The sequence below is a fragment of the Trematomus bernacchii genome, unplaced genomic scaffold, assembly GCF_902827165.1.
Source record: "Trematomus bernacchii unplaced genomic scaffold, fTreBer1.1, whole genome shotgun sequence".
Taxonomy (NCBI): domain Eukaryota; kingdom Metazoa; phylum Chordata; class Actinopteri; order Perciformes; family Nototheniidae; genus Trematomus; species Trematomus bernacchii.
The window spans coordinates 5,083,907-5,101,137 of NW_022987524.1; the positions used below are offsets into that span (position 1 = coordinate 5,083,907).

Below are 17,231 nucleotides of genomic sequence, written 5' to 3' on the forward strand. Positions count from 1 at the left end.
ATGTGTGTGTGTGTGTGTGTGTGTGTGTGTGTACTTTTAAGTTATGTTTTACTTGTAAAGGTAGTCAATCACAATGAAATGTCTATTTATGTGGCCAAATATAAAAAATTCAGAATTTCAGGGGGCATAGGACACCCCTCTGTTTTAAGATGGTCCGGCACTGCAGAGAGCTGCGTCCCATGCCGCTGGAAGCCTCCCTAATGCAGGAACCGGATAACCGGGATGAACGGAGGCTGGCAGCAGGTGAAAGGAGCCTGCACACTTCAGGATATTGCGACAAAATCCGCTGGACCGTACCATCCTCACTCTCACTGATCCTGGGACAGCTGATGGATATTATGTGGATGTGGTGCGCGCAACATGGATTTATCCACAGGGAGCGCAGAGGATAGACATCACACCGCCTCTCCACTGAATGAATTCTCCAAGAAAGGATCAGGGAGGCAGGGCAAAGCAGAGGGGGGGGGGTGGAGAGCTCCAGGCGCCATCATCGCATCTCTGGGTGGAGGCTCCGTCCTCCCGATAGTCCGGCCTGCTGGGGACCGACAGGCCCCCCCCCCCGGTGTGAGGCTGAGGGATAGCCTATATAAAGCCCCGTGTGTCAGCAGCCTTATCACTCTCTGTGACCCGCAGGCTGACGCGGATTAATCGGTGTGTGTGTGTGTGTGTTATCGGCAGCAGCAGCCATGTCTCACGGATGGGGATACGGAGCGAATAACGGTGAGCTCAGTATGATGGGATGTTCAGGAGTAACAGGTGGACACGTGCTACCCTACACTCTGTGTGCAGTCAGTGCAGACCACTCCTCATTAACAATTACATTACTTAAATTATTACAAAGTGGTGTACAAAGTGTTCAGATAATTTAGGTAAAAGTAAAAATACTATACTGGAAAAAGACTCCATACAAGTAAAAGTACTGCATTGAGAATACTACTTCAGTAAAAGTATTAAGGTATGAATAGGGAAATGTAGTTAACGTTTTAGGATGAAAAGTGCTCAAATTACATTTACAAATACAATTCTCAACTATTAAAATATTTCCAAAATAAAAGCAGCAAATCTTCACTTTTGAGAAACTGAAACGTTGTGAAATGTTTCTTAAATAAAAACTATTTGCAATATGACTGCTAATACATTTTTCGTCAACCCACTCATTGGTAATGTTTTGAATCAATATTGAAGCATAATTTCCTAAGATCTTTCTAAGTGTTGTGTGTAAAACTCTGAACTTATAAAGTACGTAGTAACTAAAAACGGAAGAAAAAGAAACTAACTAAGTAAAAAGTTAAGTGTTTCCCTTTGAAGTGTAGTGAAGTAGAAACATGAAGTTGCACAAAAACAAAATACTCAAGTAAAGTACCTCAAATTTGTACTTAAGTACAGTACTTGAGTAAATATACTTATTTACTCTCCACCACTTTTATTACATAAGCCTACTTCAGTAATCAGGACAGGGTTGTTAGTTAACTTTAATATTTTATGTACTTACTGGAAGAAAAAAAAGCCAATATTTTATATTTTATGATTTTTGTTATTATTATTAAAACCTACATTCATAACTGCCCAGCAGATTCTGAAAAGTTATGAATATTCATAACTTTTCAGAATCTGCTGGGCAGTTATGAATGTAGGTTTTGCAAAACAAACTTTTGCAAAACTTTTAAAAAGTGGACTTTCCACCTAACAGAATTACCAGCACATTCATTCTTTAACATTAACTTAATTGTTTGTTTATTTGAATGATAACAAAACATATTTAAATGGGGAACTTTTACTTTTATGATATTATTAAATGTTTTATTCAGGTATTGTTTCATTCACCTTATAAGCATCAGATGATAGACAATATACTTGCTACTACGATGTTAAAAGTAAGGTGCATTTATTGTATAATTTAGTGACACAGCAGTGTTTAAATGCTGCTTAAATTGCAATTTAGTAGTAATAAACAGTTAGTAATTAGCCTTCTGCAAGTAAACACTCCTGATGTTTTTACGTTATGAGTAATTTTGCACTGCTGTTATTTTATTGAAATGTTCCTAATATCACACAGCAGCTGAGTTCACTTGAAAATAATATTGAATATGAAACTTTTATTATTTTTAATTAATATCTGAATATGTATTTCTGCACTAAAAAACAAAGACAAGACGCCAACAGAAGAAGTATTTTCTTTGCCACGTATGTACTCACTTTAAAGAAGCTGGAGCAAAAGTGCTCCACACATAACACATTAACATGAGGTATTAAATGTTTAAATATGTATTTGTAGGGCCTGAAAAATGGGGTGAAGATTTCCCCGTGGCTAACGGGCCCAGACAGTCTCCCATCAACATCGTCCCTAAGGAGGCCCAGTACGACTCCACTCTGAAGTCTCTGAAACTCAAGTATGACCCCTCCAACACCAAGGGCATTCTCAACAACGGACACTCCTTCCAGGTGGACTACGAGGACGACGCCAACAGTTCCAGTAAGTTCCACCGCTCAGCTTCCAGTGTTAGGACACTAGGCCACATAAATATAGTTATGTATATGCATCTGGCTGCTACTTAAAAATTATTTATCTATTTACCTAATATATCATATTTCAATGACTTGCATAGACTCTTATTGCACTATTTCACTTTTTTAAACAATTTTTCTTCTTGTATTTACTATTTACTTGCACTATATTTTTCTGTTTTGTGTTGCACTGTTGGAGAAGCCTGTGACACAAGATTTTCATCGAAATAACTACACTGTAGCTATGTTCGTTTGACGAATAATAAACGGAGTATTCCGCGATGAGATAAGAAGGAGAGAGAGAGAGAGAGAGAGAGAAGAGAGAGAAGAGAGAGAGAGAGAGAGAGAGAGAGATAGAGAGAGAGAGAGAGAGAAGAGAGAGAGATCGAAGAGAGAGAGCTAGAGAGATGAGATAGAGATAGATATAGAGAGAGAGATCGAGAGAGATATAGAGAGGAGATAGAGAGGAGAGAGAGCGAGATATATATATATCTGATATACTCTATATTCTCTTCTCTGATCTAGATATTTATCCTCTCTCACGCATCTGTATCATTGCTCGTCTATAGTCTCTATCCGGTCTCCTCTCATCGTCTCTCTCTCCTCTCATGATGATGACGTCATCAATGTGTAATTTTCTCTGACTTTAAAAAGATAAGTGCTGCACATTATAAAGACGAAATTATCTAATTGCAATTAATGATAAATCAGATGATGATTTCTCCATAATTGTTTCCATCAAAGGTCTGTAGAATGTGTAGAACTACAGTATTTAATTCAGACTGACATTTTGCATCTGTAATGACTTTTGTGCTCACCAGTCCTGACTGGAGGTCCTATTTCTGGAACGTACCGTTTGAAGCAGTTTCATTTCCACTGGGGAGCGAGTGATGGCAAAGGCTCCGAACACACCGTCAACGGCATCAAGTTCCCCTGTGAGGTACTGAAGGAGCTGCTGCTTCACTAACCCTGCAGGAACAGGGCCTGAACAGCCTGTGGTCTGTGATGGTGGAACTGTCCTGTCTTTGGCAAGATAATTCAGTAAACATTTAAGAGTAACACTGTTCTTAATGGTTCTGTATGAAAACACACAATGGGCATTACTTCTGTAATTGTTTAAGAAAGAACTGGGGGTGACTGGAGTTTACATTACTCAATACAAAAACATATTGGGTATTAAATTGATGGATTCCAGTGTCTTTAGTTCCAATATATTCAAATTAGGTTATTTTTAGAACCTATAGAGTGCCACAGTGACGCGTCCTAAAACCCGGAAGTAAGCTGCGCATGGGTTCCTTCGACAAAAAAGCAATGCAATTTCTCCATAGGACTTTTATAATTTTCTAATCATAAATCTATCAATCATAAATCTATTGATTAGATTTATGATTCGAAAATTATAAAAGTAGGGTAGACATGTGGAGATTATCCGACTGAACAAAACGTGATCCGTCTCTTAAATGTGTCTCAACCACAGACCTTATTTCGAGCTATTTTCCAAAATCCTATGGAGAAATTGCATTGCGTTTTTGTCGAAGGAACCGGAAGAAGCTTACTTCCGGGTTTTAGGACGCGTCACTGTGGCACTCTATTAAGAAATAAATTAACTAGATGGATCGTTTCCATAAGTGAACAGTAATTCATATATCTGACCTGGGACTCCGTCTGCTTCAAAACGTAACGGGTTCTTTCTTGGCCCATGCCATACTATTCCACCTAGTGTCATACAAATCAGACTGGTGGTTTATCTCTAATAATAAAGAAAATGGTATATTTATATTTGTCAGATACATCTGACATTATCACAGATGCGCTTCAAACTCTGGCTGAAACATTTTGCATTGGTCGTCTTTTTAGAGATCTGTCTTATTATTTGTAAAATATCCACGTTATTGCACATGTTACAGTATATTTTGGATAAGATGACACACTTTCTGTAGCCTGGGTCTTAGAATGTGCCTCTTTCCCTGCTAGCTTCACCTGGTGCACTGGAACACGAAGTACCCCAGCTTTGGAGAGGCAGCCAGCCAGCCTGATGGCCTTGCAGTGGTGGGGGTCTTCCTCAAGGTGAGTCATCAGTGACTCATCCCTGACAAGCTCTCAGTCTGACTGCACTGAAGGCAGGGAGTGGGGGGTAGCTTTAAGTATTCATGCCCTTCACAGGACGGTGTAAGGTTAAGAGACAATCTAAATAAATAAAGCTAAAGTTTACTGTAAATGTAACTGTGTTTGTCTCTGTCCTTCAGATCGGTGCCGCCAACCCCCGGCTTCAGAAGGTTCTGGATGCCTTTGACAGCATTAAGACCAAGGTAAAAATCAGTGGTGGGGGGTAAAAACGCTAGAGAAGCTTAGCCTTCCATAAATTATTGGTCGATTTACTACTGTGCTTACCAATGTTTCCTAAAAGTCATACGTGCTACTGCTACGATACATTCTGATAAGCCACTCCAAATATCAGGTTATATAAGGTTTTTATCGTCAACAAATACATTTAACTGTGCAATACATACTTCCACTTTCACTACGGTTAGCTGGCTGCTATAGCACATTACTTAACATGGAGGCGTGTGGCGCATTGGATTAGTGCGTTGGTGTTCGGATCGGGGGAGCACAGGTTCAAACCCCACTGCAGTCAGCATGTCATTGTGCCCCTGAGACACTTCACCCCAAATTGCTCCTGTGGGGATTGCCCACAGTACTGAGTATGTAAGTCGCTTTGGATAAAAGCGTCTAACAAGTAACATGTCATGTAATGTAATGTAATACACTTATTTAAAAAAAATACTGCAATTGGTTTTTAATGTTGTCCACCTGGATGTGTATTTTTGTAAGTTGTAATTTGTGTAATTTCTATTTTTATCTTTAATATTGTATGCATGTCTCTGAGTCAATATTTTACTCTTTCTGGCTCTTTACTTTCTCTGTAACAATGTACATTTCCCCTCTGTTGGACGAATAATGGTATTCTGATTCTGATTAATAATCCGATAACTATTAAGAACTTCACTATCAGAGCAGTAACGATGATTGACTGTCAGAACAAGCAGAGTGAGGCTCGTACAAACTGCTACAAACTCAACGTACACTTCCAGCAAGAAGATGTATTACATGATGTATATCACAGATTGTATACATGTCTTTTTGCACAGTAACGGATGGTGTCTCTGCATTAGCATTGTTTTAGCTCACAGCAACAGTATTTCATAAATCTTCTTTTTCCAATAAACATAGTGTATGAATTTCATTTTTCATTTTCATTTGTAATGTCATGTTTCAATTTCAATGTATTTGCATTGTTTTTGTGAAGCGCTAAATCATTTGGTAGCACATTAGCCCGGCATCGTTGAGTCTTGTTTTTATGTAGCCTTGTAAGCTACCATATTATTATTATTAGCATCAAAATGAATGTTTACACCTGGTATAAACATTCTAGCTAGTTATTGTGTTTCAGTAGGTCTATGATATGCTGTAAAACATAATAATGTCTTCTGTGGTGTTCATGTATGAAAGTTGGTCAAATATTAGCTTTCCGTATCCTGAGCCTCACAGGCCGCCTACGTTAAAAACACACAAATCCATGCAAATACCAAAACATATTTCCTGAAGACAAATGAGCTTATTCTGTCAATGAAACATATTTTAAATTCTTGGAAGACCTACAATTGTAATGGTTAACAATGAGTGACAACTGCTTCCCTTCCTTTCCTAACCCCCTCTTCCCTGTTCCTCCGCCCTCACACCTGCAGGGGAAGCAGACCGTCTTTGCTAACTTCGACCCAAAGACCCTCCTGCCTGGTTCTCTGGACTTCTGGACCTATGACGGCTCTCTGACCACGCCCCCTCTGTTGGAGAGCGTCAGCTGGATCGTCCTCAAGGAGCCAATCAGTGTCAGCCCCGTACAGGTGCGTACTCACTCTCTACTTACATTAGATTTAAAATGAGTACTTCCTGTTTAATACACATTTCAGAGTTGATAACCTTGATTATGACTTACTGTGAATGTCTGTCCTGTGTGTCCTGTGTAAAAGCCACATAAACAGTGAAACACAATGATTCTGCTCTGATCTGCCAACAAGTGGATATATACTTTTACCCTATATACCTTGATATAACAACTGTATACAAAAAACTGTGAATATAACATCCAGATATTTGGACATGCACAGTGCTGTTTTTAACGTTGTTGGAAAACAAATGCCTACATAGGGTTATAAAACTGCTGCTGTACACTCTCTGTTCTTGGATTGCAGAATAATTATAGCTTGTTGTTTTAATATTCAAATACATGTAATATTGCTAGGAAGGTCATAGGGTGTTTCAGTGCACATATGCACATGTGTGTAAGTACGTGCACAAAATAGCTTTGTGGCAGTTCTTAAATACAGACATTTGTCTTGAAAGTCCACATACTAGATGCAGGTTGGACATGCTGCTTTTCTATTATGTAGTCTGGTGAGGATCCTGCTGAATTATCCAGTAGAAGTTTAAAGTGTTTCACTCAAAATTAGAAAATACAAGGCGTGAGGTGTTAAGCTTCAGGGAGTCTGAAGAAAACCAAAAGAATATCCAATAAATAACTGCCGAATTAACATAACTGGCTATTTCATCATAACCAGTGGCGTAACAAGATTGTGATTGGCCCCGGTGCAAATATTGTGAAATGCTCTCAGGTTTAACACCACTTATGAAATGTAGACTACATTTATTACAGAGTTTATGTCCGGGCCACAGGGGCGGATCTACCGGGGTGGCATGGGGTGGCAACTGCCACCCTAAAAAATAGCCTTGCCACCCCGGCTGCCACCCCAGTTGGCATCTTTGTTTTGAAAGAAAAGTTGTGGCTCATCGGACATATGAGAGAAAATCTCTAATGTCCGAGTGCAATGAATGCAGCACAAGACGCGAGTCTTGTAACCCCACCCCGGCCCTGGCGTGAGCTTGGAAATATGATTGGCGGCGATTTCATTTGAACGGGACGGCGCAAAACGAGAACCATTCGGATCCAAGTGGACGGAAGGAATGAGGTATTTGCGGTCTACAATGACAGAGAAGAGACTGTCAAGTTTGGCTGTACTCAGCATTGAATCAAAACACACTAAAGCTTTAGATCTTAATACGTTTGTGAGGCGTTTTGCTGAACAACATGGTAATCGCCGCATTCAGCTGTTATAGGCATGCCAACTTGATGCTCTGCTCACGGATGACTCGATGAGTATAAAAAACTGTTAAGATTATGACCTTGTATGTGTGTATATATATTTTTTCTTTGTGGGGGTCTGCCCCCAAAAAACAGTTTCAAGTCCTGAGAAAGTCAAATAAGACGGTGTGTAAAACTACACTGCCCAGCCAAAAAAAAGTAACCACTTTGATTTAACTAGGCCAGTAGGTAAGGGCTTTCCACTGGATAATAACTGCAGCGATGTGTATGTTTTAGCTGAATACACGTTTTTTAACCCTAACTGATGCAGTTAGTCACTTCTTTAATGTTTGTTCTTTCTGATGTAAAGTCAAGGTTGTAACTGTTTGCAGTAAAGTCGTGGGGCGCTGAACTGTTCCTTTGAATCTTTTGAATTTTGATACATGCTAATTACTTGTCTTTCAAATTTGAAGGAGGGTGAGCAAGCATCTTGAGGAACATTCATCATTAAATCCTCCAAAAACTATAGTTTATTCAATAATAAATGAATATGTGAATCATAACAGTGATTGACAGCTGATAGGAATAATATGATTGTTAATATTATCATATTCATTCAGACAAACATCAATGAGACAGCTAATTAATGTACTTATTGCAGCAGTCTTCATATATTTGGTACCCCTGCTGGTCTAAGAGTGAAACAAACTCATTCAGTTATTGTTCAGTTAAAATTCATTAAATGATGTCTGCCACCTTATATATTTATATATTTTACTGATGTGCCACAATAATGGCACTTATGTTATTGAGTTAAAATATTAATATTGTAGCTTTCCAAGTTAACATTGATTGATATGACTGCGATTAAATCAGCATATACTTCTGCCAGGGGATGCCACCCCTCAAAATCTCCTGCCACCCTCTTGCCACCCCATGAATATTTGTCTAGATCCGCCCCTGCCGGGCCAACAGACTCACAGATCGTTGGCTACTGAGAGAAATGCAAAATACACTGCATAGTACGACACAAACCTCCGCTGTGGATTTTCAAAACAAAATACAGTAAAACTATGGTCGCAGGCCCAAGTTTAACTCTCTGGGGCCTGCATGGTCTGCCTACAAAACAAAAAATAAAAAAAACGTGTATGCAGCCCCAACAACAGCCTCTGATCATCAATAGACTTCATGCAATGCTTCATCGGATGCATATATTAGATAATAGTCTCTATCTCACTCATAACACATCTAAATCTACTTTCAGCATGGATAAATGTTCATAAAAGACATCCATTGTTTGTTCTACATGTATATGCTTCTTGAAATCCAAAAAAACACATCGTCTTTCTAGAACAGATTACAAATCGCCTGAAAATGGTACAAACAAGTGGCAACATGTTTGACGAAGGTGTTGCGCTGGGCTATATCATGCAATTGAAAGTTAAACTTAAGCTTGCTCCATTGCGGTGATATTCCCGCAATATATATTGATCAGTGGCGAGCCATGAGCTTTATACCTAGGCCCTCTGACCCCCACCAATTCCCTCGAAAAAAAAAAAAAAAAAAAGAGTTATTACGTCACAGCGTATACTTCAGCGGAATATCAAAAAAACGGCCCAGGGTGCAAAACGCATCAATGACAGCGACCCTCTACCACACAAAACAACACCTGTGAACCCAATTTGTGTTCTTTGACATTGAAAATGATATTGCATTGTGTTTGTTACTTTCGTTGCAGTTGTATGTCTTAAGTGTAATTTGGCATGCTTTTATTTTGAAGGCGAGTTCACGCTGTTGACAGGAAGTTGTTGTTGCTATGGAAACAAGAAAAGTTTCACAGCGGGCGGAACTTGTCATAAAGTCCACGATAATAAAACCCACCCATTTAGAGGGAAGATATGATTGGTCAATTGTACTGTCATTTGACATTACTCTCTCGTTCAGTTACTATAGCGGGCCCTCTGTGAATCGCAGAGAGGGCCAGACGAGCTTCTTTCATTTAACCCTTCACATTCAACAGAGACTGAACAGGCAGATTCGAAGGATTTATTTCTTTGGAAATGTTATTTTAAATACAATTAAATCAAGTTTTTTTTCGGTAAAACTAATGAAAAATATAACAAAAATAATATTAAAAAAATATATATTTAAAAAAAAATATATATTTTTAAATGTTTTTAAATATTATTTTTTAGAATATCTTAGGCCCTCACAGAGGGCCTAGAGGGCCCTGACGGCTCGCCACTGCTATTGATATCCCCCCCCCCGTTGACTCTGGCACTGTTATCTTTGGGGTCGCGGGCTGAAAAGTTTGGGAACCCCTGCTCTAGATCCTCTAATTATGTGTTTGTGCAAGGAGCCTGGATGTTGGTTTAAACATTGCCAACGTCAAGAGGGTCAGAAGTCATATCATGCTTTAGAGCAGGGTGTGTCTGAGCCGCCCTGAAGACCTTGTGTTTCACTCAGATTACACTGACAGCCTGTATCTGCAGACTGCACTCTCTACATATTGAACACTGCCAACCTGTACCTTCATGTGACATACCGTAGGCTTTTCCTAAAGGTTTAACACTGTTTGACTACCCTAACAGATAGATGTCAGCTTTAAGAAGTGAGGAATGTTGTTAATGTAGGAATACATATGTTGATACACAAGTACTGTACAGTTTAACGCTTACTTTGTTATGGTGAAGAAGTGCAGCATTGCAGATTGAGCCTGCTGAGGCAGAGAAATCCTCCTAAAGCTCACCAGCTAGCTAAAGGCTAAATGGCTCCCAGAGGAAATGTTGTTTACTGCAGCCTGCTGCTTTAGTTTTTACACACACACACACACACACACACACACACACACACACACACACACACACACACACACACACACACACACACACACACACACACACACACACACACACACACACACACACACACACACACACACACACACACACACACACACACACACACACACACACACACACACACACACACACACACACACACACACACACACAACAGTAAGATAGTGATGGCATCAAGAATAAAGAAAAATATACTGGAGATATTTTGTTAGCGTTTTTGTTAGCGAGAAGTTGGTAGAGTAGCTAATCATTTTACAGTTTTAAAAAAAATGTTCAGGTGTAATAACTTTTCGGAATGACTCTCCCAACAATGAATTAAGGGGGGTGGGGGGTACAATTCACATATGTGTCTTCACTTGGTTAGTGTTTAGATTTACTTTGTTTTGTAGTGAAATAAGCCTGTTTTAATTGTTGGACAATTACCTTATACTTCATAATGCTACAACTGTACATGTATGTGCATGGGACTACTTTCAGGGTCAGCAGGGCGTTTTTTTGCACCACCATGTGCACATGGGAGATAACAGCAGAGCAGCATTAAGGGGTGTGGGGGTGGCTCTATATAACACTTAGATAACAGATATACAGGAAGAAGTGAAGCAGCTGATTGCATTAGATACTGCATTGCTTGTAGTTTAACACGATCCAGGTAATGTGTTCTTCCGCCCTAGGGCATGTGCAGTAATAGCACCTAATGCTCACCTGTTTTCTCCAACGTACATCAAAGTGCACCTTGATTTGGCCAACTGAGGATTCAAGAGCTAATGAGAACGTTTCATCACTCATGTTCCTAGGAAACACATGCTCTGTGTCTGTTTTTTTTTATTAACTGCAGACATCATGACTAGGTTTTAGATAGAGGCGAAACGAAAGAGAGACATGGGAGGTAACTACACAACAATAAGACGAACATGCAGGACTGAGGCGTTCATCCTCAGATAAGGTTAAATAGAGTACGGTCTGCTGTAAGAATGCATACAGTATGTGCGGGAAGTTTTGTAATGCCCACCTAATCAGAGATAGTTGAATTAGAAGGAATACTTTCTTATGGCTCTTCCCCTAAACAACCTTAAACATGTTAATCTTCCAATGAACCAAAACAGAGGTTCCAAAGGCTTAGTTGGTGAAGACAGAGATTCAAACCCCAGTAGAAGCCCTCTCCTGGACCTGTTACTGCAGGTGACAGGTGACGTGGATATTGACCTGTTTTTCCTGGCTCTGCCTGGAGGTGTTGGCGGCTGGCCTGTCTGAAACCAAGAGTTTTTTTGAATCTGTGCAAGTCATGGATTCTTCATAACAAACACCGTTTCAAGCATTGGGTACTTATCAGTGATCCAGTATTAGAAAACCTTATGGAACATGGAGTCATGTGATCATTGGTGTGGTCACTTTGTTAAAGGTCCCATGTCATGGCCATTTCTACTTATCATAATTCCATTGTTGATGTCTACTAGAATAGATTTACATTGTTCAATGTTCCAAACTCACATTGGTTTCTCATACAGCATCTCTGTATAGTATGTGTATTCACTCTCTGTCCTAAACGGCGTGTTGGAGCTCCTGCCCCCCCCTCCCTGTGAGCCCACTGTGCTCTGATTGGTCAGCTCGCCCACTCTGTTCTGATGAGTCCACCACCGTTACAGCGGAACATCAGTGATTATGTGTTACAATGGCGTTAGCAACCAGAAAATGACACCAGTAATGACAAACAGATGAGAATGCTGCGTGGGGTCTGGGTGCCGTGTTGGCGGGACGTTGCGGGGCTCGCTGCTGCGAGGAGCGGACAGTGTGAGCTGGGTTACTGGTGTCGTTTCCTGGTTGCTGCGTGGGGTCTGCGAGACAGCGAGACACCGCGAAACTCAGCCTGAACTCAGCCTGAGCACACACACTCACAGCCTGGCAATGAGTTTGCCAAACGTTAGATTTTTACTTCAGCCGACTGCAGTTGTGCTTCAAAAATCATAAACTAGTGTGGATATGTGGATATTATCCTGCTGAACAGAGTATTTATGTTTCATGGACATGTGTCTGCCATAAGGCCTATTTTCCACTTTACCTCACCACTTTATTGTAGTGGAGCAGTAAAGATTTCAGATGTTCTATTTCCGCTCACAATTAATCATTTTTTGGCTCTTGCCTGGCTGTCCCAGATCGGATGACATTTTCATATAGTTGATTTTTTTTCAAGTGTTGGGCGTTTCTTTTTTTATGTCTCAAAGAAACATTAAAAATAGTAAACAGTGTATACAATCTATATTACACCAACATAGTGTGGTGGGTCCAGGACACAGGTTCATTGATTTAAACACCTGTGTCTCTCCTTCTTCATCAGATGGCCAGGTTCCGCGGCCTCCTCTTCACCGGAGAAGGAGAGGCTCCATGCTGCATGGTGGACAACTACCGCCCCCCCCCAGCCTCTGAAGGGCCGTCAGGTCCGCGCCTCCTTCAAATAAGCTTCATCTTCACTGCTTCCTCCTTCCCTCCTTACACAAACCTTCATTCTCCTATTATATCCACATGCAGTCAGCTTATACTAGCCTTAAGGAAATGAACTTGAAGTAGATCTGCTTAAAGTTTCTATAATATAGACTTACTGGATGTATCTTGAACAAAATAACTGATTTTTGAGCTTTGACACTATGAAGACACAAGACATATTTACGCTTATCATATCAAAAGTCCAGATGATATTTAAGATATTTTTATTTACATTGAGCCACGGATATGCTCCCTAGACAGACCATAGATTTTTTATGGAAATCAAACAGTAAAAGGCTATTTTCACAGAGATCCTCCTGGCATTACTCATTGTGAGTAGTAGGGGTGGATGCATGAAGTGTAAATTGGGTCATACGTTGTGCCCTCATGGAATATTAAATACATATTGTCCCCTTGGTCAGACACTGCCTTAATACAGACAAAGGTGGCCTAATATTTTAAGTCTTTATAGGCTAACAGAGGGACCCGAGATCTCCTGAAATTGTCACAAAGAGAGACAGGATTTCTGGCTCCTAATCTCATAATTAATTATAATTAATTAATATTGATGTGTGCCAATATAATATGCTTTTTCTTTCACTAAATATACTCAAAATAGAAGCCAATATATTCTAAAACTTAATTAATACAATTAAAAAAAAAAAAAATGTATATTATTTTTTGTTAGCAGCATTGCACTGAAGGAAAAAGATATACAGAAGATTGTTGCGGAATACTATAACTATGTAAACCCACACCTAGCCTATCTACGGTGAATGTAGCATAAAGGACATGCTGTGATGTTTGTCAGGTATAACAACAAAGATGTCTCCATGCTTTTTAATACTAAAACTTGTTTTGAAAATGAAAGCATTTATCAATTTTCTGATATATTTAAGTTTAATCTAATATTTTATATTTAAACTTAATTTAATTATTGCTTTCAACTAACCTAATACAGTTATGTGAAATCTGTTGACATAATACATTTAAATAAAATCTACGTTTCAGTTTTTTTTTTCATGTACTAACAGTATGATCATCTCATGATGGTAATACTATGCAAAGCTCCAGTATGTTGTTTGACAAACCTAGAATTGGCCGATGGTACTTGTACGCACTAATGAATGTAAAAGAAAATGGTATCCAATCATTTTGGTTGATGTCTCTCCATTTTGTATTAATACTATGCCAACTGAACTACCACTGTGCATTAAACATTGCTTAATGTAAGAGCTGTTGAGTTGGAACGAATTGAAAGGATTAATTCATGACTATGCATTACAGTGTCAACATAAAATGTGTCATTAAATTCGTATCATCTTTCAGAATGTCTATCTTCATTAATCCTTTAACTTGAATTTAGAGAGACCTGCGCAATGACAATGAGTGTGGCTAGTGGAACCTTTAAAGTGTGTCACCTAAAAACCGCTGTCCCATTACAGATAAAGGAATGTGTTTCAGTCAATCTATCATAATGGAAAAGAATGTTCAATAAAAACGAATAACTTGCAGATATCTCTAGTTGTCCTTCTTTCTCACAACTCCTAGTCACTATAAGCATTCATTTTGAAAACATTCACCAACTTCAAGAAACATCCACAATGTTGACTTAGGGTTTTTCCCACACATAGACTTTACTTGGGCAAGCCGCCTAGGTATATTAACGGCCTCCAAATTATATGTTGCGACCCATTTAGGTTTTTATTTTTTTATTTTTTTATTTATTTTTTTTATCCGTCCGCGACCAGGACGCCATCTGCGATCGATTAACAATGATCGCAATGATCCCTCGCTCTACGCCTCCTGTACCCAGTCCCGGACTCCCAGCTAGACATTTTTGGTTCTGAAAACATTCTGAGAATGTTACCATTCACTGTTCTAGGAATGTTTTCAGCGGGAAGTTTTCTTTTGGTTCCCAGAATGATCTTCTGAAAGGTAGGATAATGTTCTCTAAAAACATTCTTAAAATATTTTGTGATGACCTTCTTCAAATGTTTTTGATAACATTGTTCGAGCATTATGCCCTGCTATTCTTAAAACGTTTTTCAGCAGGACGTTTTATTTTGGTTCCCAGAATGTTCTTCTGAAAGGTAGGATAACGTTCTCTAAAATCATTCTTAAAATGTTTGGTGATAACCTTAAGATGTTTTTTATAACATTGTTAGAACATTATGCCCTACTATTCTTAAAACGTTTTCAGCGGGAATTTAGTTTTTTTTATGTTGCCAGAATGTTATTATTTTAGAGTAGGATAACGTGCTTTATCGTTCCGATTTATCAGAAGTCTTTTCTTTTTTTGAAATGCGACCAGCAGCTAGTACAAGTCACTGTCGGTGTCACATGTACTGGAGGGGACCCAGAATCAGACTCGGAATCAGCTGGTGAAAGTAACATTTGTTTATTAGAAAAGGGGAGCTGGGAGTGGAGGTTGGTTATGGCGGCAGTGGGAAACAGTTGTTCCAGGGTGGGTAGAGAGGCCTGGCTGGTCTTGGGAGTGTGGAAGGCCTTGGATTCCTCCTGGGAGAGACATACAAATGAGTGTGAGGCAAAAGCAGGCAAAGTTGTCAAAGAATATGCTGGTAAAAAGCTAGAGCGGCACGCAACAAACCGTTCACGGCAACAATCCGGCAGGGAATGAGTGCAGGCTGCAGTCTTTCATAGTGTGGCTGATGAGCAGGTTGCAGGTGTGGTTGATTGGACATTGCTCCCAGCCGTGTAGAGCAGACCAGCAGGCAGGGGGGGGAGAGAGAGAGACACACGGTAGAAACAAACACATACAAACACTAACAGGGGTTTCAGGGACGGGCAGTGACAGTCGGTCCGTTCCTCTATATGTCTGTCGGTCTCAAATCTAAAGGGTGCAATAACGATTTTTATCCAATATGCATAAACAGCGGACACTGTTTATACGCAGCCCTCACAAACCACACACGGCCAGATAGCTTATCTAACAGTTAGAACCTAAATACGAGACACAACCTTTATAGTCAGAAAAAAGTGTGATTATTTTCTGATATTTTACACATATGATATTATGAATACTGTGGGCCCACATACTTTAGTGTGATTATAAGTGCATGTGAGTGAATATTGGCATGCAAATTCGTTTTTATACGTCCTATTCATTGTCTCAATGCGCTCATACATCTTAAGAAAGTTATCACCAAAAATGTTAAGAATGTTTTCAGAGAACGTTATCCTACCTTTCAGAAGAACATTCTGGGAAACAAAATAAAACGTCCCGCTGAAAACGTTTTAAGAACAGTAGGGCATAATGTTCTAACAATGTTATCAAAAACATCTTAAGAAGGTTATCACCAAACATTTCAAGAATGTTTTTAAAGAACTTTATCCTACCTTTCAGAAGAACATTCTGGGAACCAAAATAAAACTTCCCGCTGAAAACATTCCTAGAACAATGAATGGTAACATTCTCAGATTCTTTTGAGAACCAAAAAAGTCTAGCTAGGAACTCACACATGCCACCGCAAACATGCAATATCTGTGAAGGAGCCATTTTATGGGTGTTGTTGGTGTAAAAATTGCCATTACAATCTGCTTACAGCTTACTGTATCATGAATTACGTGCTTGTTTTTTTTTGTAAAGGAAAATATGGTGACATCAGATTTTTTAAAACATCCTTTTCAAATAAATGCAACAAGTTTTTTTTTAAAAAGCGCTCTAGAAATAAATCTGACGTTGACCATGACCGTGTTAATATTTGCCATCACAGGAACGTTTTATAAAAAAAGAATAACATCCTGAAAACATTTTCAGAATGTTTCTTGGAGAATGTTCTTCATTTGTTATCATGTAACATTGAGGGAACGTTTTATAAAGAACATCTTTAATGTGTTACCCCAACAACGTCCAAAACACATCCTTAGAATGTTGCAGGCAAAACGTTCCACCTTTGTTAACATATCACATTAAAGGAACGTTTTATAAAAAAAAAATCTGTCATCTCAGGCCTTAATAACATCCTCAAAACATCCTCTGAATGTTGCAGTTAAAACGTTATGTCTTAGTTTACCTTAAACCTTATAGGAACATTATTTGAAATAATAAACATCCTAAAAAGGTTCTTTGAACATCAGATTAAAACGTTTCTTTAAAACATTATTAGAACCTGTAGGTAATGTTAGCCAAAGTTGTGAGAACGTTCCCCGCTAGCTGGGTGGTCACATGATTAGCGCAGTGGAGGCATTCAAAGTGAAGCTCAGTTTGTGGACCACTCAGTTAAGAC

General features: G+C 39.2%; 1 protein-coding gene across 1 annotated transcript; it reads left to right on the plus strand.

The window, feature by feature from the left end:
* The first annotated feature begins 596 nt into the window (after positions 1-596).
* cahz (carbonic anhydrase) lies at positions 597-13,699 on the plus strand. Its single transcript, XM_034119662.1, is given in 8 exon segments — positions 597-720; positions 2,276-2,473; positions 3,327-3,445; positions 4,480-4,572; positions 4,752-4,814; positions 6,252-6,407; positions 12,836-12,907; positions 12,909-13,699. Coding segments are annotated over 8 exon segments (783 nt in total). The 5' UTR covers positions 597-686; the 3' UTR covers positions 12,957-13,699.
* The last annotated feature ends 3,532 nt before the right edge of the window (positions 13,700-17,231 follow it).